Genomic DNA, 15049 nt, shown 5'->3' on the forward strand with positions numbered 1-15049 from the left:
AACATGGATAAGGAGAGACCCCAAATCATGGTGACGGAACAGGAAACCCACTGGGAGCGGCTGGGAGAGGCGAGTGGCAATTTTAGTTAAGGTGGTTTGGGTGGGCTTCCCTAAGCAGGAAGTGGTGTGCAGAGGGCACAGCCTGTGCAAAGGCCCTGAGGCTGGCCAACCCCTGGTGTGTTTGAGCATGGTGGCCACACGGTGGCCGGTGTAGCTGGAGCGGAGAGAGGGGAAAGAGGGAGGGGACAAGGGCAGTGAGTGTGCCTGGCAGATGGAGCAGAACTTTGTGGGCCATGGGAAGGACTTGGGCTTTGCTCAGAGTGAGACGGGAGCCATAGAGCGCTCTGGGAAAAGGAGGTTGGCCTGCCTTGTGCTCACAAGCACCCCCTAGTGGCCGCTGGGAAAGGACACACCAGGGAAGGGCGAGGGCAAAATCAGACTAGGGTGCTCGCGTGTGCCCTCTAGAGACCATGGGAGCAACAGACTGGGGCCGAGGTCAGTAGCCAGGAGACCAGGGCGGAAGTGATTGCACTGGTCTAGGCTGGTGATGAGGAGCAGGTGGCCTCTGGCCATGTTTGCTGGATGTTGGATTGATTATTTCCGGTGTTTACCGTTTCGTTGACAGAGACAAATGGTCAGGATGGAGGATGACATAGCATGAGCTGCTGACTCGAGTCCTGTCCCTCCCCAGAACCTGCTGCTGGTCAAGGGCAGGAAGAACACTTTCTCCCCAAACCCTTGACCTTCCCAAAACCCTCTGTCAGACCTCGACACCCTCCTGTTCCGTTCAGAGAAAGAAGTAGCCAAAAGCACTGCTGGCGGCTGCAACCCGAGGCTTGCATCCATGGGCCTGTCTGCCAGAGCTTTGTTTTATATATTTATTCATCTGGAAGGCAGGCGACAGTGCACATGGAATGGGTTTTGGTTGAATTCTTTTTCTTGACCTCTCCTCCTCCACTGTCTCCTCGCCTGAGGAACTGATGGATGGAGGGACACCAAGCCAGTGGCTTTGAACACCGAAGTGCAATGCCACCGCCAGGGCCCCAGGCAGCTGCTGAGCCCCTAATCTCAGGCATAAATGTGTTTACCTCTGCCTTGCAGGCCTTGATGGACACCAGAGTAAGCTTTGGCTCTGCCACTGCAAATCAGGATAAAACCAGTATTTTCAAAGCCGGGTATGTGCCCTTCCCTTAAGTTGGGAAAGGGACTCTGGCGTTGGTATTGACATGGCTGAATCCAGCACATGGGGCGGGGGGGGGGTGGCCAGCTGAGCCCCTCATTCACCAAAAACCTCAATAGCTACCCAAGGAAAGCCTGAGCCACCCATTGCCCTTGACGTTATGAAGTGCCTGAGATACCCAGGGACCTTGTGTGTGAGGATAAGTGGCCTCCTACCTCTAGCAGTGTCCTTCAGCCCCCGGGGTGGCTGTCTGGACCCCAGCCCCTCCAGGTGCCCTTGCACTTTTCCAGTTCAGGCTTGGATGTTCTGTAAAGTCTACATTCGTTGTAATTTTGCACTGTTTTCTGTTCTGGCTGGGCGGGCTCCTAGGCCGGAGGGGGCCCCGAGGTGGGGCGGGGATGAGGTAGAGTCTCGGGGCCTTTCTCCCGGGGTTTCAAAGCGGAAGAAGAAGATCGTGATTATCTGGCTGGTATTTTCACTTCAAGGCACGTGCCCCTGAGCCATTAATCTCCCTGACAGGACGGTTGTCACGGACGGTTGTCCCCCTGAAACGTGCATTGTGTTTCTGCCTTAAGACATCCCTTAGGTCGGTCATTGTATGGAACTTATGAAACAGGAATGCTTTCTGAAATTGTCACACATGTCACATTCACAACTGAAGGGACAGTGGAAGGGTCCTCCCGTGGCTTCCTTGTCCACTGTGCGCACTACAACCACGAAACGCTGTGCCACGCCCTGCAGGGAACTGTGACGGGAGTTTCTCTTCCTGAAGTCTGTAAATAAGCCCCCGCACGTGTGAGCGGGGTGCTTTATGTTTGCACTTTGTATGATTGTTGAACATTTATCATTCATATATATGAAAAACAGATCTATTTATTTTTGCAAACCCTGGGTGCTGCGTTTGTTTGGTGACCCCTGAGGGGTTCTGCCCTGGGGGCGACCATCTGAGAGGCCTTGTCTGTCCGTAGTCTGTCCCTACAGGTGGTTCGCGCAGCCTCTCCAGGGGCACCGTGTCCATGTTGCCCATATGGGCTGCTTTGGGCGGGGGGGGGGGGGTAAGTCGTAATTTTAAACCACTGTATAGAATGTTTTTATCGTCTGAATGTCTTACTTGGACTGAATAAATTTCTTAAATGAACCACTTGGCTCATCCTGATGCCCTTTTGTCTTCTCTTCTGTTCCCTCCTTCCTCCATCTGTTAATGGGCTCGCCTCAGCAGGGAGAAGGATCTGGAAAGGGAGCATTTGCCCAGAGCTCAGGGCGGGCTGCAGGCTGGGGGGTGGTGCTGTGCCCGGCTGGGGAGCAGCTCTGTGGGGTGCTCCCTTGAGTTGGAGTTTTGCTCTATCTCCTGCTTGTTCATTCATTCAACAAACATACTGGGCACCTACTGCGTGCCAGGTCCTGTTCTAAGCGTGCAGCACACTGCAGTGAGTGAAAAACAATAAAAGTGACTAAGAGTCTGGGCCCTCAAGGATGTGGCATTTTAGAAGGGGAAAGAGATAAAATTACTGTATTTTAGAATAATGTTAAACAGGGTAACGGGAGAAATACCCGCCAGGGCAGGACTCTCTAAGGTGATATTTGAGCCGAGTCCTAAAGAGTGAGAACTAGCCATGTGAGGTCCTGTGGGGAGACAGTTATCAGGGCTGAGACACAGGGACAAGGCTGCACAGAATGTGGTATTTCCGAAGGCCATATCCCTTCAAACCTCTGGGCCCCAAGAGGGGTTGGTGTGAGGTCCTCTTAAAAGATAAGACAAAGGATAAAAACACAACTACATTCACCACTGAGATATGTACAGTCAAGATTTCACAACACAAATCCAAATAATGTTTGGTTAATGTGACTTGAGATTCCAGGCGTCTGGTATGTGTGTGGGGTCCATCTCAGCACCCTATGCCCCTCTCTTGTGCGCCCCAGCTTTACCTGAGCCTGGGCCGGTGGGTGTCTCAGACCCCCTGCCCCTGAGCGCGGCAGTCAAACCGCAGAGAGTCCGGGTGTATCAGTTGGGTACAGGCAGCCCGCAGCGGGTCTTTGCGCAGAAAGAACTTAACACAGAGACCTAAGTGTAAAATGCAAAGGGGGCAGACCATGAGATGCCACCTCACTCACACCCGTTAAGATGACCGCTATAAAAATATATATATGTAACAAGTGTCGGCGAGGCTCTGGAGAAATCGGAGCCCTTGTGTGCCGCAGGTAGGAATGTAAAATGGTGCAGGCACTGTGGGGAGCAGTGCGGTGGTTTCTTGGGAAATTAAAAAGAGTTACCATGTAATCCAGCAATTCTACTTCTAGGTATAGGCACCCCCCAAAAATTGAAAGCAGGGACTTACAGAGTTACTTGTACACCAGTGTTCATACCAGCATTATTCACAACAGCCAAGAGGTAGAAACAACCCCACTCACTGTCCATGGGTGAATTAATGAATAAAGAAAACGCGGGGCATTCATGCAATGGAATGATATTCGGTCTTAAACAGAACATTCACTCGTGTTACAACAAAAACTTGCTCACAGAAGAACAAATACTGTCTGATTGCCCTTACAGGAGGTTCCCAGAGGAGTGGGATTCAGAGGCAGGGAGTAGAACGGCGGGGGCGGGGGCGCGGGGCGGGGGAGGCGGGCGGGGAGCTGGCGTGTAACGGGGACAGAGGGTTAGTTTGAGAAGATGAGAAAGTTCTGGAGACGGGTGGCAGTGAAGGCTGTGCAACAATCTAAGTGTGCTGGATAATTAAAAATGAGCTGGATAATTAAAAATGGTTTCGATGATAAATTTTGTTATGTGTATAGGACTACAATTTAAAAGTGATAATTATTTTTAAAAAACACCAAATAGGGGACAAGGGGGCAACCAGAAATAAGCCACAGCAGAGCGAAGGCTTGGCACGGGCAGACCCCCAAGCAGCGCCCTGCGGTGCCCACTTGGAGTGTCCGGGCGCTGGGGCGGGGCCGCCCGGGTTGGGGTGGGTGGCCTTGGGCCCGTCAGGGCTGGTGTCGCCAACTGCAAGTGGGGCCAAGGCTGATCCCACCCCACCGCCGGCTCTGCGAGTTGCGGGGTGGGGGTGTCGGGGGAGGGACCTGTGGTTGGAGGTGAAAGCCAGGAGCTGCAGGGACTGTTATCATTCCTGTGTCCACAGGGTGGCACTTCCTTCCTTCCGCCTTTAGTCTTGGGAAGGTTCCAAAATGCCTCTGGGGTGAAGACTGAACAGGCCGCACAGGAAGCGTCAGGGGCCTGCACGCGGCGGTCGATAATTGCTTGATTGACTGATTCCATGCTCAGCCGTGTGGCAAACAGGACAAATGACGTGGAACAGCGGCACACAGGAGGGGGGCGCGGCCAGAGGGCGCTCTGCAGGGGTGGGAACAGGACGGAGCACAGGGAGCAGGCAGGAGGACGGGAGCTTCTGGTATCTGGCCTGGGCAGTTTTGTTAAAGGAGTAGTCACTGCAATCCTTCCTCAGGTGCCCCCACGGTGGCCCGGACTATGACATTGACTGGAGTTGGAGCTTTGTGACAAAGGAGAAACACGGCTGCAGGATTAACTCATCCACTCCCTGCGGTGGCCGTCTGAGGGGAGTGGTGACCGGCCCCCGCTTTACACATGGGAAGGGGGAGGCTCAGGGTCCCTAGACCCAGACTCCCCTTGCCTTTTTCCACCACCAGCCCAGGAGGGTCACCAGGGGAGCGATCCCCTTCCTGGCCACAGTTCTCTGGGCTCAAAACGGGGTCCCTCAGTGAGAGCCGTGAAAGTTACCCAGGTAATACTCAGCCCTTGGATGTGCGGCCAGCTCCCTGGTCTGTAAGGTTGGCACACGCCCCAAAGTGCTGGCTCTGGCGGGGTAGGGGGCGGCCTGGAGCTTGGGGGCTGCCACCCTGAGTATGGGGTAGAGGCTTGACAGCTCTGGCAGGTCGGGGTGGGCGGCGGAGGAAGCTGCTCTCCCAAGCCTGACGTTCCCTCGTGTCCTGATGCTGCCCGCCCCCAGCCCTGGCATCCAAACCGCAGCTGCTTGCGGTGAGTCAGGCTGGGGCCCGCGGGCTGGGCCGGGTGTTCTGGGGGGAAGGAAGGGGGCGGGGGAACGCTGCCCCCCATGCCCTGCCTGGCAGGCTATCCCCCATGGGGAGGCCCAGCGCCCCCCACCTCTGCCCACCCCCAGGAAGTGAATCCCTGCGACGATGGAGGCAGGAGGCTGAGGGTTTGTGAGCCAGCGCAGGTCACATCACCACCCAACTGTGCAGGGACCCGGGCTGGGGGCGGGGAATGGAACTAGCACAGCCCCCAGGACTCCTGGGTCTGGTCCAGTCTCCCCTCCGGGCAGTTCAGCTCGGGTTTCAGCGCAGCTTCCTGCCCTCAGCCGAGGGGCTCCCTGCTTCCCAAGCCCCACCCTTCCCAGCCCAGCTGCTCCCACTCATCCTGCCCTCCTCTCCCACGCTGCTCAGGGTGAAGGAGGGGAGTTTGGGGGTTCATAGTGAGACCAGCCCCCCCGGAACCTGGAGATCCTCCCCGTGTCTCACTGGACCGCAGGCCCAGCACGATCAAGCCCCGTGACCTCCGGGTTCCCCCCACACTGGCCTCTGTGTGTCCCCAGACCAGCCTTTGCATTTGCTGTTCCCTGTCAAGATCACTGTCTCCACACTTTTGTTGCCTGGGGGCTTGGGCCTGGGCTCATAGGACACCTCCTCCCTGGATCTCCTACAAACACCCCTCCGCCCCCCAAACAGCAACAGCATGTATCAATAAATGAAAAGAGCACATTCGTAGGTCAGGGTTAAATTCAAGGTCTGGATCTAGTTCAAACCCCGGCTCTGACAACCGTCTGCTGCAGACACTTATGCAAACAGCATGACCCTTCTGTGCCTGTTTCGCTACCTGCAGGGAAACACGGAGCCAGGCACACGGCACCTGCTCCACCATCATGTGTCACGGCCTCCACTGGAGTGTGGCCTCCTGGAGGGGGGCGCGGCAGGTCGCCGGTGCACAGTCAACACTTCTAAGTCAGGGAGGCCACTGGGAGGAATGGGCCACCCAGAGTCCCGGGGAATCTGGTCACCATTGCGTCGCTGCAGCTCAGGGACCAGGCCTCCTGGCCTCTCCCCAGCCTCAGCTCACACGTGTCGGTGGCCCAGGGCGATGTGCGCTTGGCCACCTTCCCAGCAACGCCACCTGCATCAGCCAGGCTGGCCAGGTGTGCGACTGAGACCAGCAATGACTGACACTTAAGGACTTCATAAGGCTCTAGAATCTCGGCCTTCTGTCACCCTTCAGGGCGTAACCAAGTGCAGATGTTAGTTCCAGTTCTCTCTCGGTCTCTACTTGGGTGACCTTGGACAAGGGCCAGATGCTTAAGAGGCTGCTTCTCATCTGAAAAGCCAAGAGGCCCTGGGGCCCCACAGCTGGGTCTTCACTGTCCAGTGGTTTTGGCAACTGGCTGGTCCGTGCCATGCCTTTTTCCTTGTCTGTGAAATGGATTCTCCTCACCCCTGAGGACGGTGCTAGGCCCACATTGGCTGTTTTCAGGGTGGGTGGGGTGGGGTTGCAGGATTAGGAATGGGGCTGACCCTCAGTTCTACACTCAGGTGACCTGGCTCCCCACTCCCTAGCCCTGGGGACATCAGTCTCACTCCTTCCTCAACAAGGCCAGGCCCAGTACGCAGATGCCGCGGGCCGACCTCCAGAGTTCGGAAAGAGCTGGTGGCTGCCAGTGGAGCGACTCTGAGAGGGAGACGGGCGGGGGCGAGGGCTGCAGGCTGTGGGCCTGAGCCTATCCTACTTGCTGTCCAGGCATCCGGCCAAAGCCAGGCAGTGAGTCAGGGCCCAGGCATGTTAGAGGACCAGGGCCTCTCCTGGCCCCTGTGAGCTCAGGAACCTCCCTGACCCGCCCACCCGCAGGGGCCTGGCCAGGCCATGCTTCCCCCACCACTCACTCCCTCCCTAAAGGGACCTTCTTCCTCTTGGGGAAACTGAGCTCCAGACAGAACAAGGCCTCCGTGGTTTCTTCCTAGAACAAAGCCAGGCTATTGCTTGGAGAGGGACAGCGGGCCCACAAGGTGGTTGGGCCCTGGGCCAGGGACACAGATAAGCCTCTCTTGTCATGGAACCCAACTCCAGGCCTGGTTTCCCTCCCAGGCACTCTGGGGCTAGGGGGAACGTGTCCTTCTCTGCCCTGGGTTTTCAGCCTGGCTGGGTCTATTCCGAAGAGCCGTGGGGGTTACCAAGGCTGGGGGTACTCCTGACACCTTCACCCAAAAAGGCGAGCAGGTGGAGGCTGGTTATGTTAGCAGAAATGGCCACAAGGGTGACAGCCATTACTCAGCTGACCACGGGCCAAGGCCTGGCTTGTTTCTGACTGAGGCCACAAAGCTGGTGGGCAGCCTTGTGTGTTGGGCGGGGGAGGGGGGGCTCCCACAGGGACAGCGGCAATAGCTGGAGACATCTGTGGATGACACGATGGAGGTGGGTGCTCCTGGCTTCTAGAGGGCAGAGCCCAGAGACGTTGCTAAATGTCCTGCAATGTCCAGGACTGCCCCCACCAGAGAATGACCAGCCCTGATTGTCATCGGGGCTGAGGCGGGAAACCCTAGTCTAGGCTTTGCCCTTTGCATGCTGACGGTGGACGGGGGCTCCACTCCCGCTTCACACCATTAAGACTGCTGACCTGGAAAGCACTACCGGCCCAGAAGGGCCATGTGAACTTTTAACTCTGTACAGCCACGAGCAGCTGGCATTAAAGCAGGGCCCCTGGAGTTCTGGAAATCTTGTGAGCTGAACGGGCAGGGGTTTCTACACTTCAGGGACTACCGGGCCCTCTTTATTAGGTCCATCCTCCTAGAGCCCGACAGGCAGGCTTCCTTGCCCCAGGACCTCGGAGGGTCAGTGAAATGGACTGACCTTAGAGCCCACTAGATGTGCTCAGATGCTGCTAGAACTTATAGTTCCCTCCGCCTAGAATGCCCCTCTCTGATTAAAACACTAATTGTGATTATTGTAAACAAATCAGTTATACAGAGGCAGAGACCCAACACCCAGAGGTTCATATAATCATCTACTGGCTTCAGGCAAGGCTGTATCCAGGGGCGGCAGATATCAATGAGACTACATTTCCCCCGGCCCTGCCCTCAGACAGGCAGTTCACAAGCTTCCAGCTCTTAGTAGTACCCAAATCACCAAGGACAAGGTTTAGATGAACACATCAACCGGCTGACCCTTGTCTAGGTTACATGCTTAATCAGTTAGGGTTTATTTTGGCTGTTTGTGATAGAAATATAAAAACAATGGCACACACAAAATAATTTAGGGCAAACACCTCAGCACCTTACAGAAATCTGGAGCTGATTTCAAGTCTACCGTCATTAGTGAACCAGTTCCCAATCATCCCTAGGGCACTGTACTCCTCCTTATGTGTGGCAATATGGCTGCCAGGGCTCTAGCCATCACCCAAATCCCAGAAAAAAAGGGGAGGGGAAAGAAAGGGCTTACTCCCTTGCCTTTTAAGGATCCTTCTTGAAGCTTCATATAACACTTCCATTTATACCATGTTGGCATGAACTTAGCTGCAAAAGAAGCTGGGAAATGTGAGTCAACCAGGCACAGCTCCAGGGTGGCATCTGCTCACACTTGACTCCTCCATGGGCCAAAGGGATCCTTGTCGCCTTCATCTGTATCTTGGGTACCTAGCACAGTTTTGGCACACAGTGGCACTCAAAGATACCCCCTGAATAAATAAAAAAAGGGCTAAACTTGAATAACATAGGATAAAGACCTGGAATTTGTCATCATATACTATGGTGTCATGTGCACAGTGTTGTCACAGATGTGAGGTCACAGAACTGGCAGTTAGTTCTCTATGGTTATCTGGCCCAGGCCAGTCCAGTGTCTGAGGCAGGGGAGGAGAAATCCAGTAAAAGTCCCATTTATGTACAAACATTTAATTTGAAGCTGATCTCACCACCAAGGCACCAACCACACACCACAAATGATTCCCACTGTGTGCGAGAGAGACACAGTCCACGAGGCTCCTGGCTACCACTCCGTGTCCACCAAGCCCCAAAGATAGTCGCTGATGAATTTCTTGGAGAGCTGGGTGCTGTCCAGGTGGATGGGCTGGGCCACGCTGGGGCCACAGTGGACTGAAGGCACAATGTAAGGAAACCCCCGCACACAGCCCTTCCCAGGACCCCCAGCAAAAGGCTACTGCTTTAAAAAATGCGTTGGTAAGATATTTAGAGACTGAAACAAATTTTCATGGGGAAAAAAACACAAGAACCCTAATAATGCACTACATTTTTTTAAACTTGTGGTAAAATATACACAAAACTTCCCACCTTAACCATTTTTAAGTGTGCAGGTCAGCGGCATTAAGCACATTCACATTGCGCAACAATCACCACCCTCCGCCTCCACAACCTTTTCATCTTGTAAAACTGAAACTCTGTCTCCATCAAACACTAACTCCCCAGCCCCTGGCACCCACTATCTACTTCCTGTCTGGAGGAGTTTGACTCCTCTAGGGACCTCCTGCGAGTGCAGAGTGCAGTCTCACAGCCTTTGTCTTTTTGTGTCTGGGTTATTTCACTCAGCATGTCCTCCAGGGTCATCCATGTTGTGATATGTGTCAGCATTTCCTCCTCCCGGAACACTATTCCATTGTATGCATACGGCCCATTGTTTTATCCACTCATCTATCAAAAGATGCTTGGGCTGCTTCCACCTTTTGGCTATTGTGACCAGTGCTACTGTGAACACTGACATGCGAGTATCTGTTCTGTCCCTGCCTTCAATCCTTGAGTGTTTATACTCAGAGGTAGACCTGCTGGATCTCACGGTGATTCCATGTTTCCTTTTTAGGACCCTCTGCCCTGTTTTCCTACGGTGGCTGCGCCCTTTTACATCCCCACCACTAGTGCCCAGGTCTCTTTTCCTCCACAAAGGATACTGCCTTTGATCATCCCCGGTTCACACTCATAATCCCACTCGATTTTACTAATTCGGTGATAAAGTTGAGCCACATACCTGTACAAGACAGAAAAGAGAGAGAAAGAGAAAAGAAAGTTAGCCTAGCATCAACCCCAACAAAAGAGCTGGGGGATTGAACACACTCACACTGGCATTTATGGGACCTACGTGGCTGCAGGGATAGTGACCATTGTGTCTTCATTAATTTCCTTCTCCCGCTTCTCGAGATCAGCCTCGATCTCCTGGAGGTCCTCCAGCTCCCTGGTGAGCTGAGTAAAGCAGGCAGTTAAGGGTCCCCGGCTTTGGAGGGAGGGCTGCCTATGTGCTAACACCAGCCACGCGGGGCCCAGGGTCTCTGCCTCCAGGACTGTTTCCCAGTGTGAGTGACCTCGCACCCCCCCACCTCCCGGCAAGGCTGTGCGCAAGCAGGAAAGGATATAGGAGGCTGGCCTTCAGGTGAGCGTCCTCCTCGCTGGCCTTTCGCAGCTTGGCTTCAATCTGCTGCAACTCAGCCACACCCTGGCACGCCTGCTCCTTTGCATCAAGAAGGCTCTGGGCCACGTCCTTCTCTGCTTCGAGGATCTCTGCAGGGTGGGAGAAGGCTGAGCCCCCTCATCCTGGGCTTCACAGGGCCTGTCCTTCCCCTGGGAGAGCCCAAGGAGCAGGCAGTGGTTTATTGCCTTGTGTTGTCAACTACCCCCATCAACAATGAATGTTCCCACTTCCCTATCTGCAGCTTCCCAACCTGCTCATTCTAGTTCCAAATATCCACTAAACAATTCTACCCGGACCTTGCATAAATGCGGCTGTTCCACTGAAACACATGAATTTTAAAAATATTTTTTAAAAAAATCAGGTCATTTTCTCACCTAGTCTTCATACATAACACTAGTCCATCCTGTTGCCTGGGCAAAGAGCCTGAGACTGACTCACTTTCTGCATCCAGTTGACCATCCAGGCCTGGCAAGTCCCCCTGCCTCCTCCGTGCAGGTAGGTCCTTTGTCCCTCCAGGACACCATGGACAGCCTCCCTGCCTTGGTCTCTCCTGTTACCAATCTGCCAATCCTTGCTGCCCTCTGCCTTCAGAGCAGCTGCATTAGAGGCCAAATGCGAAGTCACTCCCTTGCTGAAAGGCCTCCCGTGGCTCCCCAGTGTCTCCAGGGGAAGGTCCAGGTCCCTGTGAGTATCTGTACCATCCTTGCCAGCCTCCTTTCAGCCTACTTTTCATCCTACCATGTGCTTTTCTCTCTGCTCTGGGTACAAAGATGCCCTCATTCTGCAAAAATGCTGCATTCTCACAGTCCTGGACCTCCGCCTGCCTGTCTTCCAGGGTACAAATCTGGCCCCCCTGGGTAATGCCCAGCTTAGACAGCCGGACGCTCTCCTCTCCCTCCCAGGGCGTGACTATGCTCCCATGAGAGCCCCTACCCCACTGCATTACATATTCCTCAGCTTTCTTCCTCGAAACGGAGATTGCATCTTACACTCACCAGGGATTGCCAACACATACTCAGAATGAACACATGTTGAACAAAACATCCAGATTAAAGACATCTTAAGGCTACTGTATTCCTTCCCATAGAGTTGGAGGGACTTACCAACCCAGAGAAAGCAGAGATACAAATGCTTCCCAAAGGCTTGACATTTAAATGCTTTCAAAATTACATTAATTTTTTAAAAAGATTTTATTTATTCATTTTTAGAGAGGGGAAGAGAGGCAGAGAAAAAAAATTACATGAATTTTTAATCAAAGTCCATGGTTGTGAAAGTTTAAACACACACCCACCCCCCTCTCTAAGCCTCTCCACCCCTCTGAGGCAGCTACTTTAACTCTTCACTATTTTCTTGGGCACTGACCTTCGTATTTCTAAATAATTTGCTTATGCTGCTATTTCTCAATTTGTCTGTTTGAGATGGTGCCTGCTGACTTCCTGTTGGGAGAGCTGAGGGTCTGGCTTTCTTACGGAGCTTCCCTGTCCCTTGCCCACTCACCCTCCCGGGTGTGCGCTCACTCAGTGCATTCTCACAGCCCTCTGACGGAGGTCGCTTATCCCGGCCCACAATTTGAGAGGTGAAGGAGAGGCCCCGAGAGGTCCAGGGACCTGTTCACAGGCACGCAGCTCCAAAGGCTGAACCAGATTCATTCGACTCAAAGCCCCAGCTCCCCAGAACAGACTCTTCCCTCTCCAGCCCCAAAACATCCATGGAGGGGGAGTTAAGGGGAGGGGGAGTTAATAGAGAGGAAGAAGAGGGAAGAAAGAAAGGAGGGAAGAGGATGAGAAAAGAGGGCAAGACCTTGACTAGGACATCCATCATGCTTAGATGAATGTCCAAACTCCCAAGGGCTCACAGGCCTGTTAGGGTCTGGGTGCTACTGACCTAATCTATCTCTTTTTTCTCTGTCTCCAAGCTCCTCCTCACTTCACAACCCTGCATTCCGTAGTCTGCCAAGAATGTTCTTTCCGTGAGCCATCCCGTGCCTAGATCCTGGGTCATTTTCAAGCCTCAACCCACCTGGCACCTCCTCATAAAAATTAACTGTAAAAAGGCACCAAAAAACGCTGGCATGGAAACCACTGTGAAAAACTAGATGGCAATCCCTCAAAAAAAATGAAACATCAAGTTACCATTTGATCCTATAATTCTACTCCTGAAAAATACAAAAAAGAATTGAAAGCAGGGACTCAAAAAGATATTTGTACTCTCATATTCATAGCAGCATAATTCGCAATAGCCAAGGGACAGAAGCAACCCAAGTGCCCATGGACAGATGAATGAATAAAACAAAATGTGATTTATACTTACATGTCATGGAATATTATTCAGCTTTAAAAAGGAAGGGAATTCTGCCCTGGCTGAGTGGCTCAGCTGGTTGGAGCATCACCCCATGCACTGAAGGGTACACACCTAGGTTGCAAGTTCAATCCCCAGTTGGGGTGCCGGCGGGGGGGGGGGGGCCGCAGCCAATCAATGTTTCTCTCTCTTTAAAATCAATAAACATATCCTCAATGAGGATTAAAAAATATATTTATCTTCTTTAAAATAAATAAAAAAGAAGAAAATTCTGACACTTGCTACAACATGGATGATACCTTGAGAACATTATGTTCAGTGAAATAAACCAGACACAAATGGACAAATACTGCATGATCCCACTTATGTGAGGTCCAATTAAGAGACAGGGTGGGTGCCAGGGTATGGGCAAGGGGCTTGGGGAGGGAGTGTACAAAATTTCAGTTTGGGATAAGAAAAAAGTTCTGGAGATAGATGGCAATGGTTGCACAACAACGTGAATTCACTTAATGCCACTGAACTGTAAGCTTAAAAATGGTTAATCTCATGTCAATTTTACCACACACAAAAATGTTTTTGTAGCCAAAAAATAAAATAAATAAAGCCTGGCCCTGAGAATAACAGTGTCAATGCTGTCAGCAATCCCATTTCACAGATGAGGAAAGAGGCCTGAGAGGGAAGTCACCGGACTGAGGCCACAGGGCGGATGAGTTTACTGCTGAAATCCAGGCCGGAGGCCCTGGGCCTCATTTGTGGGAAAGGCTGGATCTAGTCTTCTCTGTGGCATAGGAAGACACTTATTAGAACTTGTTTTCCTTACCTTTAGAGTCTTGTATTTGACGGTGTCTTGGATTCAACAAAAATGGTACTACTTATCCAGTGTTCTTTCCGTATAAAGCAGGAGGCACTTTATCCACATCAATTTATTTAATCCTCACCACAGCCCTGGCTCCCCTCCCTCCTCTACTAGGGGTTCCTGCAAAAACATCATCTCAGAAGGCCTTCCCTGACCCAGCCCCCAAAACATCACTACCCCTCCCTACACAACCTAGTTTTTCTCCTTAGCCAATCACCTCCTGATGTATCCATTTTTCTTATTTATTCTGCGTCACCACCCCCACCCCCACCAGCATGTCAACTGCCCTAAGGGATTTTGTCTGTTTAGTTCACTGCTGCCATCCCAGGCCTGGCGCTATGCCTGGCACACAGCAGGTGCTAGTAAAACATCTAAATCTCAGGAAGTGAAGGTGCTGGGTTTCAAACTCGGCGCTTTGACTCCTGAGCCCCAGTTCAAATCCGGAGTCCCTTAGCTCCTGCTCACCGAACGCTCAGAATTGGACCAGGCGCTCCAAGCTCCAATATAAACTACTAAACCCCTGGAGGTGGCTGTTGTCCTAAAGCCCATTTTACGGGTGGAGAAACTGAGGCTCAGAGTGAGTGGCGCCCGCCCGCTAGTCCCACGGGGAATAGGCCAAGGGATGGGGGTACCCAGGAGAGAGGGGATTTCGAGGCAGATTTTGGCCGCACCCCCCTTATCGTAAGGGCCTGTGTCCAAGCCGCGCCCCGGCGCTGGCCCCAGCCCTCACCTCGCAGCTGCTGCTCCGCACCGCCTTGCGTCTCCAGCAGCCGCTCCATCATCTGCCGGTAGCGCCCTAGCAGCCGCCGCTGCTGCGCTTCGGCGTGGTTGGCGCCCAGCAGGCTCAGCAGCCCCTGACACAACTCCTCCATGTCGCGGAAGGCCGCCATGATTGCACGAGCGCCACTCCCGCGCAAATTTAACTGCCTGTAGGGGCCGCCCCCTTCCTGAAGAGTCCCATTTCTATTGGCTTGGTTCTCCATCAATCACCAGCAAACGGTGGGCGGCCCCCTCTATTCTGGCGTAGTGCGCCTGCGCTTGATACTACGCCAGCCATTGACATGGGCCAATTGGCGCCATCCAAGAGTCCTGGCTGATTTGCCTGGACAGACTGGACAGACACAGATAGAGTTTGAAGTTGTGTATTTCTCGTTACGTGGAGCACTTGCTGCATGCAGGGCGGCGTACTAGGGGCGAAGCAGTTAATTGCTGCTAGCAGAGCTGAGGTTCTGCAGTGTGCGTGGGAGACTCACAATAGATAAGGGAA

At 53.1% G+C, this 15049-nt stretch overlaps 2 protein-coding genes across 3 annotated transcripts in view; one reads left to right on the forward strand and one right to left on the reverse strand.

Moving 5' to 3' along the window:
- Nucleotides 1-2224, forward strand: part of LDLR (low density lipoprotein receptor) — a 33181-nt gene extending 30957 nt beyond the window's left edge. Inside the window, exon 17 of the mRNA XM_054561992.1 lies at nt 626-2224. Within this exon, the coding sequence (XP_054417967.1) occupies nt 626-661 (36 nt within the window). The 3' untranslated portion in view covers nt 662-2224. The remainder of the gene's footprint in view (nt 1-625) is intronic.
- Nucleotides 2225-8851: 6627 nt separating this feature from the next.
- On the reverse strand, nt 8852-14672 carry SPC24 (SPC24 component of NDC80 kinetochore complex). 2 transcript variants are annotated; one of them, XM_054562023.1, is made up of 5 exons: nt 14513-14672; nt 10573-10717; nt 10302-10406; nt 10114-10190; nt 8852-8892 (listed from the first exon to the last, which is right to left on the reverse strand). In XM_054562023.1, the coding sequence occupies exons 1-5, from the start codon at nt 14670-14672 to the stop codon at nt 8852-8854; spliced, it is 528 nt and encodes a 175-aa protein (XP_054417998.1). The 2 variants fall into 2 exon arrangements, with proteins under 2 accessions (XP_054417998.1, XP_054417997.1); XM_054562022.1 differs by lacking the exon at nt 8852-8892 and adding an exon at nt 9140-9307.
- Nucleotides 14673-15049: the final 377 nt, after the last annotated feature.

This window comes from Pteronotus mesoamericanus, unplaced genomic scaffold (assembly GCF_021234165.1).
Source record: "Pteronotus mesoamericanus isolate MK-2021 breed Mesoamerican mustached bat unplaced genomic scaffold, CSHL_Meso_final scaffold_636, whole genome shotgun sequence".
Classification (NCBI taxonomy): Eukaryota; Metazoa; Chordata; class Mammalia; order Chiroptera; family Mormoopidae; genus Pteronotus; species Pteronotus mesoamericanus.

Excerpts from the sequence above, each read along its gene's own strand:
- SPC24 (XM_054562022.1), bottom strand. The coding sequence starts at position 14,672 with ATGGCGGCCTTCCGCGACATGGAGGAGTTGTGTCAGGGGCTGCTGAGC. Across the intron at positions 10,718-14,512 it reads TGCGGAGCAGCAGCTGCGAG|AGATCCTCGAAGCAGAGAAG; the intron begins GTGAGGGCTGGG and ends CCCACCCTGCAG. Across the intron at positions 10,191-10,301 it reads GTCACTATCCCTGCAGCCAC|GTATGTGGCTCAACTTTATC; the intron begins GTAGGTCCCATA and ends TGTCTTGTACAG.